Raw genomic sequence first — 7,910 nt, forward strand, 5'->3', positions numbered from 1 at the left:
TGGGGGGAGGAGGGGCTCCACGCGGTGAGCTGGGTCCAGCTTCCCTCTCAGGCAACCCCGAGTATGACAATCACCGGGCTGTAGGGTCAGCTACTGTTTCACTGCAGTGCACCAACCTAAAAACTCCCGGGCAGTGCCACAGAAAAATGTTGTTGTCCTGGCTGGAAGATGGCAGAGGCTGATGTGGGAGCGAGCCCCAAAACCTCTCGGCAGCAGTGAGAAGGGGGACCACAGCTGACAGCAAGGGCCAGGGCGCCTGCCACTCCCTCCTCGGCCACCTAGGCCCCCAGTGCCACCAGCCATGCTGGGAAGGAAAGGCCAGCAACTGTGTCCAAGCAGGCCTGCATATGCCCCTCTGGAGGGACAGTGTCCTAGGCCACCTACTAGACCTTGGCACATACTGATGGAATGCTAGCAGCGTTGGCATTGTGTTTCTTCCTAGTCACAGGCTCTGGGGCACTCAGCACGGGACCTGGTGTGGCGGGGCAGGGCCCCTCAAGCATCCTTTTCCTCCCACTTTGATGCAGGAGGCCACTCCCTGTCCCTCGGCCCCGCAGTGTGTTTGTTCCTCATTCTGGGAGAGGGCCTAGCCCCGAACAGAGCAGCTGTGAAGAGTACCTCACCTCTGTGACTAACCGAGTTAACGGCTGTCGCTCTGCATCAAGCTTTCCTCCATAAAGCCGGCATGGGTTTCCCACCCCCAGGTCCTGGTTCCCTGTTCCTCTTGCCCATCCTTTTAGTCACAGGCCAGATCTCTGAGCACCACGCCCTGAGCATGTGGCAGGACTTTCATCAGGCTGGGCTCAGGAATTGGGCTGACACCTCAGCCAGATGACCCAGTGAGGGTGCCAATGTCTCCCAGGACAGAAGGAAGCCCGGCCGAGGGCGTCCCCCACCCGCACCCCACACTCACATAGATGCCCGCCTGGATGGCGCTCTCTGCCCCAGTGCACTCGATGGTGGCTTCCGGCTTGCACCCCAGCAGCTCTTCCACCTTGCGGGCAATTTCCTGGGGGCTCTCCTGGGAGATCTGGAGGACGAAGTCGGCCCCGACCTCCTTGGCTTTGGACAGCCGAGAGGCGGACAGGTCTGAAGTGAGGAGAGCCTCTTTCAAACTGAGAACCCAGTGATGGATTAGGAAGAGAAGAGAGCAAGGGTGCGGGTGGCCCCTGCTCGGGGTCCCACACCTAGTCACCGGTTCTGAGGGCAGCAGCACTGCTGAGCCTGCCAGGCGCCCTCCCTCGTGTCTTCCAGGCTCCAGCAGCTCTGGAGCTCATGCATAGATGCATCCTGCTGAGCCCCAGTGAGTCCCCCATGGTATCACCTGAGACACTGGTGGAAGGGGAGCCCCTGAGACACACAGGCTCCCTAAGCTGGACACAGTGGCCTATGCCAGCAATCCTAGCACTCAGGAAGCTGAGGCAGGAGGACTGCTGTGCATTCAAGGCCAGACTGAACTGCATAGTGACACCCTGTCTCATAAAAGAAACCCAGCTTCTCAAGAGGTGCTGCAGCCCGGAAGTAGTTTGTCCCCTACAGTTCATGTGCTGAAGACCTGGCCTTAGGGTGGCGGGTTTTAGGAGAGGCCCGGGGCCGGGTATCGGGATCCCTGGGGTTGCTATCCTTGGAAGGGACGCGTGCTGGTCCCCAAGAGTGGTGCTGTCCTACCAGTCTCTCTGCTGCCAGGATGCTGCCACTTCGATACCATTGCCACAGCCCACACCCATGCTGCATCCAGCGGGGTCACCCAGTCTTGCCCTTCACCTCTAGCATGGTGACCGGGGTAAACATCCTTCCTTAAGAGCACCCACCTCCCACATTTTGTGACAAGCACAGGCAGGGAAGGGCTCTTGCACCCACTCCCATTAGAAGGAAGCCACAGAAGGAGTCTTCTTACCAGTCACCACCACTGCCGATGCGCCCATTGCCTTAGCCACGATCAAGGTGACCAGCCCGACAGGCCCTGAGCAAACAGGACAGAAGGCGTCTGTGCAGTGCACAACCTCAGCGTCTCCCTTGTGCAGGCCACCGGCACCTACACAGCTCTAACCGAACACCCAGATCCACCGGGTGGGGCAATGAAGGGTCTCTCTCAGCTACCCAGAGGCGGAGGCAGGAGGACCCCAGGGCTGAAGACAGTCTTGACAACTTAGTAAGAGTCTGTTCCAAAGTAAAACTTTAAAAAAGAGCTGGGATATCACTCAGTCCTAGAGAGCCTGTATGACATACCCAAGGCCCTGGTTCAATCACCAGGACTGCAAGAAAAGAAAAAAAAAGGTCTTTTAGTTTTTGCTTTTTGTATACATCCCTTAAAAACAACTTTGTAAGCAAGAAACTGGAAAATCATATTTGAAATGTCCACCAAAGGGTGGTTACATAATTACAATGGGATACTGTCCAGCTACTGAAAGTTATTCCATAGCTGTATCTATTAATAAAATATTCTCAAAAGATTGCTTTGTTTTGTTTTAGTTTTTTCTTTAAAGAAAATAAAAACAGTGGGGCTGGTTTAGCCTGGTCCCCATCCACCTTTTGGCTGTGACCTAGCTGGCTCCTGCCTTTGTTTTGGCAAGGTTTGGGGGATGACAGCTTGTGGGAATGAGATGGAGACTGATCTAGAAGCTTCTTTAGGTAACAAGCACCCTCTGAGCTGTGTGGGCCAGGTGTCCTTTACAGATTGCTGGGTCCTTAGAGCCCTCGAGTCTCCAGATTCCTCGACATTCCGCAGGGAAGTCACCTGTCCAGTGCTTTAACTCACCTGTCCCCAGTGATTACACTCCTCCCCGCCAAAAACCCAAAAAATTGTTAAAATGTAAGCCCTGCCTACTTGTGACCATAGGTTCCCCGACTGCCCTCTCAGCCTGGCTGAAGGAAGGGACCGAAGGACTTAGTCCGATTTATAAACAGAGACTTCCCCAGGCCCCCTAAGGCTGGGGCTGCCACTGCACCGGGTCTCCTGAGGCTGAGATGGAGACCTCCACGTGCCCCACACCTCTGCATGTTCTTGACCGATCTTAGTAGAAAAGCACTTGGGGACCCGTCAGTGAGAGGCACAGGTGGGTTTCCAGCCCCCAGCTCGCAGCGTGCAGGCTCTCCAGACGCAAGTAGCTCTGTAATCTGGATTTGGGAGGATTTATATGCTCACAGGGTACCCTTAATTAAGAGGAGTGGTCTGGGGTGTTTCTTCTTTGAGTTATTTATCATTTACCTAGTGTTTTCTTAAGATCAGTTTGCCCCTTAGTGGGTTCAAACAAAACTACCAACAAGGTTAAATATAAATTGTTTAATACGTGTTTGAAACTTAGAGATCAGCTACTAATCAATAGTACTGTTTCTCTGAGAATGGAATTCTTTGATGTAACTTTTGGAATTTATAGGCCTACAGTATCAGCAGGAAAATGCAGGCCAAATTTATGAACTTACACTGTTGCAGAGACTCCCAGGAACCTGAGGAGGGAACCTGGAGGAAGGGCAGCACTGGGGAGAAGAAGGCGCCTCCGTGGCCTTCGCTAGCCCGATTCCGTCCTGAAGCTGCAGCTTCCTCAAAACTACAGTGGGTTTCTGTGGCTGTTTTGTTTTGTTTATTCATTTTTTTCCAGTGCTTTTTTGTATTGAGTCACATTACTAGCCCTTTTTTTTCTTTTTCTCCAAGACAGGGCCTAAGTTGTTGGAACTGGGCTGGAATTTGAGTCCTGCCTGAGTCTCCTGTGCCCCTGGGATCACACAGTCATGCACCACAACCCCCAGTTAAAACCAGTCTTTAAAAACAACAGTTCCCCAGTCCTCTGTCGCCTGCCCCTGTCTCTCCTGCCTCTCAGCCTGAGCAGCTGCTGGGCCCAGGGAAGCCTCCTTCCCAAAGCCTGCTGTTGTAATACCTAACTCCACCCTGGACCTGCACAGCCTTAGCATCAGGGTTCTACTGCCATATTAAACGTCTCTCCTCACTGAACTGCCCCCCTGTGCTCAGGACCCTCACATGACCCCACCCGGCGCACCTGCCTTTGTTAGGGTAAGTACTAACGGGGTCCTCCTCTGTGAACCTCCCTTGAATGTGGGAAGGCTCTCAGACTCCTGCTCTCTCTTTCATCCCTGCGGGAGGCACAGCTCTTTATCTCCTTGTCTGACATTACAGGTAATTAATATTATTTGTTTTACAGGCTCAGGGTAAGAAGGTTAAGTCCTGTTGGTGTGCTGTCATAAAGGGACAGAAATGTTCTCATGATTGCAGTTTAAGGCTTTTACAACTGTTGATTAAAGATGTAGATAAGAAAATTGTCTGGACTTCGGCGCTTCAGAGCCGATATTCATGGATCATGCTGTGGACTGTGCGCTCCTGGTGCTTTGCCTGCTTCTGACAGCTCTCCATTCTCACGAACATCCTAAGCTCTACCAACTTCATGGTGCAGATGTGAAGATGGCTGAGGAAGGACTCAGCACTTTACCAAAAGCTAGAAAGTCACAGCTCTGGAATCCAAACTCCAGTCTGATAACAACTCTAACCTTCGCAAACCACTGTGTGCCTATTTTAAAGGTATCAGAGAGCTAGAATAAAAGGGGCGAGGAGACAGCTCAAGTGCCTTCCTGGCACGTACAAGGTCCAGAGTCTGATTTCCAGCGCGCACACACACACACACACACGCACACACACACACACACACGCGCGCACACACACACACACACACACACGTTATTAACAGTGGCTCAGTGGCTCTCTCGGGTGGTGAGTAGCGAGGCCTGAGGGAATTCCAGCGTGTGCATATGAGCAGAATGTGATACTTGTCTTTCTAGGTCAAAAGGGGAATATGCAGATAACAGAGAATTCCTCAAGGCCACAAGAACTTACCCAGGGCCACCAGCTCCCCTACCCCAGGATCTGCATGTGGTGACACTGTGGTGGCACTGTGGTTTGTCGTGTCTGAGGCACAGCAGACACACCAGGGAGTGCAGGTGCTGTCTGGATCTCTAGCAATTAAAAGTCCTGATTAGTTCAGTGAGGACGCTGTGGCTCATCCTGGGGGCTTGAAGAGCAGCACTGGGGGCCCCATCCGCAGGCTGGGCCAGGCCATACTTCTTGGGTGTAACTGGGTCTTTTTGGATGTCACCCTCCCTTTGCTACCAATGTTGCTTCCTAGTTTCTTTCAAGGGTTCTCTGTCTTTGTACAGAAGATCCAACTCCCAAAGAAATCAGAGGATTCCTTCATGTGGGGCAGAGCTGGCTCTATGAGGCTGGGGAAGGTTCTGGAGCAATGCCACCCTGGCGGGGGACTGAGAGGGGTACAGGTGCCCAGGTCCCCAGCCAGTGACCCACAGCCAGGCCTCTTACCAGCGCCGCACACCAAGACCTTGTTTCCTAGGGAGACCCCGCCGCGCCTGCAGGCATGGATCCCCACGGAGAGCGGCTCGATGAGGGCCCCTTCCTCAAAGGTGACACTGTCAGGGAGCCTGCGGGGTTGAGCACACACGGGCGTTTGGATGGGATGCAGCTGAAGGCCCCGAGTAGTGAGGGCCTCTAGGGCTGCCTGCTTTCCAGCCTGACCGGGCCACTCTGCCGCCCATGCTGCCACTTTCTCTGGCTGTGACCTCAGCAGGTGGACATGCGCTATGCTTTCCTTGTGGTTTTCTGAAGCGCCAAGGCTCAAACCCAGGACTGCACAGCCAGGCAGCACTCCACTCAGAGCCGCACCCCCGGCCGGCCCACGGCCGTTTCCTCTGCTGTGCAAACAGGGCTGAGGTGCGGTGTGATGGCCACTGATCAACGGAAAGATCACACAACACTGCCCTGCACGGCTGGCCTCCCACAGGGCCTGCGGTGCTCTGAGCACTGCCCCACGCCTCCCCACTTCTTCTAGGAACACGAACACGAAAAAGGCCGCATATGGTGGCACACCCCTGTAATCTCTGCACTTGGGAGACTGAGGCAGGAGGATCACTGTGAGTTCAAGGCCAGCCTGAACTGCACAGTGAGACCCTGTCTCAACAGTAAAAGGATCAAAAGAATTAAAAGCTGAAAAAATAAATGCTCACAGGAAACTAGAAGATTCCGGAACAGCCCAAGGGAAAGGGCAGCACTCACTTGTAGCAGAAGTTAGCGTTGTGCTTGTAGAATCGGCAGAGGTTCCCATCATCGGGGGGCGTGGCGCAGAAGAAGATGGTTGGTGACAGGTTGTACCGGCCGACCTTGCAGAATTCATCTGATTCTCTGGGAGCCCCAGGTTCGATGGCGACACGGTCACCTGGAGGGAAACGAAGGGTCCCCATGTCCAAGGCTGGGGCAGAGCCTGACCCTCCTCCCCTGCTTCTGTTTCCAGCCTTGGACAGCAGAAGCAGAGACAGAAATGTCGCAGAGGCATGAGGAGACCCAGCCTCAGTCCCACTCCGGGGCCCTCAGCAATTCTGAGAGGACACAGGATGTAGACATGGCTCCTGCTGTGGGAGAAAAGGGCCAAAGCCCTCCTCACAGTGTGCGCCCTGCCCCGTGCCACCTGCCTGCCCCTTCGTCTCCCAGCCACCACCCAGCTTGGCAACACAGATGCAGCCCAGCCTGAGGCTGACCAGGTCTGGCTCCACTCAAGCTGCTGCCGGAGGGGCAGCTGATGCATGGGTTGGAGGCTTTTCTTCTTTACCTACTTTAAAACTATGGGGTGAGGAAAGCTAGGCATGGCGGTGCACGCCTGTAATCCCAGCAATCAGGAGGGAGGCTGAGGCAGGAAGATCGCCAGGAATTTGAGGCCAGCCTCAGCTACATCATAGATGTGGAGGCCAACCTCCAGCAAAGAGGTCCAGGCCAACCTGAACTAAATAACAAGAAACTGCTTTTTAAAAAGGAAGAAAGAAAAATATAGGGCAAGACCATTACAAAGAGCTGTAACATGACCTGTTTGTGGTTGTCTGCATTTAAGCAAGAAACAGCAGTTCAGTGGTTCCTGGTTAGCACAACTACCCAAGCCAAAGTCCTGCCCAAGGCAGGCCTGGTACACAGGAGAGACAGGTATTAGACGCAGGGGAATGGCTCTCACAGCGGGGTGCACTCTGCCCTACTGGAAACCCAACCCAGAATCGCTCTTTAGATTCTTGCTTTACTACCTTTTCATTATAAAGAATTTCAGACACACACCAAAGCCCAAAGAATGGTACAGGGAACACCCCAACTCTTCAAGGATCGCTAAGCCCAGCGTGTTGTATCCCGCGTCCACAGGCCACCCCTTCCCACCTCTACCCATCTTCTGCCAGCAGTCCCTCATTCTCTGGTGCCTCTCAGAGAAGGACACGGACCGCAGCACACAGTACCCTTAAAGACCAGCCCACACCATCCAGGAGGCTGAGGCAGGAGGACTGAGTTTGAGGCCAGCCGGAACTGCACAGAAAGTTCAAGGTCAGCCTGGATGTGGTGGGAATCCATCTATCTCAAAAATAAGCACAGCAAATAAAACAAAACTTCAGCCTGCATATCCATTTATTACAGTCCAATATTTACTTGTTCTTTTTAAAATTAAAATTTAGATTAGAATGGAATGTGTTAAGTGGGTCATTACATTAATGTTTATAAATAAATTCACCTGTGTTATGAAAATTCCCATTAAGACACAGAACACGACCACTGCCTCAGAAGTCTCTTAAAAAAGATTTGTTTATACAGTATTCAGTTGCTAAAGAGACAATAAAGGGAAACATGAAAGACACACACACACACAAAAGAAATCTCACTCTTTAGTCAGGTGTGGTGGCACATGCCTGTAATCTCAGGACTCAGGAGGCTGAGGCAGGAGGATCACCATGAGTTCCAGGTCAGTGTGAGCTCATGGCCACCCTGGACTACATAGTGAGACCCTGTCTTGAAAGAAAGAAGAGGGGAGTTAAAGGGGGAGGGAAGAAGAAGAAAGGGGAGGGAAGGAGGAGAGGAGAGGAGAGGA

General features: G+C 53.0%; 1 protein-coding gene across 1 annotated transcript in view; it reads right to left on the minus strand.

Annotated features, from left to right (window-relative positions):
• Positions 1 to 808: 808 nt before the first annotated feature.
• Sord (sorbitol dehydrogenase) overlaps positions 809 to 7,910 on the minus strand; it is a 25,870-nt gene continuing 18,768 nt past the window's right edge. Inside the window, exons 4-7 of the mRNA XM_023724070.1 lie at positions 6,074 to 6,233; positions 5,324 to 5,442; positions 1,898 to 1,963; positions 809 to 1,089 (exon numbers count right to left, since the gene is read on the minus strand). Coding sequence (XP_023579838.1) covers positions 824 to 1,089; positions 1,898 to 1,963; positions 5,324 to 5,442; positions 6,074 to 6,233 — 611 coding nt within the window. The 3' untranslated portion in view covers positions 809 to 823. The remainder of the gene's footprint in view (positions 1,090 to 1,897; positions 1,964 to 5,323; positions 5,443 to 6,073; positions 6,234 to 7,910) is intronic.

The sequence above is a fragment of the Octodon degus genome, unplaced genomic scaffold (genome assembly GCF_000260255.1).
Source record: "Octodon degus isolate 3935 unplaced genomic scaffold, OctDeg1.0 scaffold00105, whole genome shotgun sequence".
Taxonomy (NCBI): Eukaryota; Metazoa; Chordata; class Mammalia; order Rodentia; family Octodontidae; genus Octodon; species Octodon degus.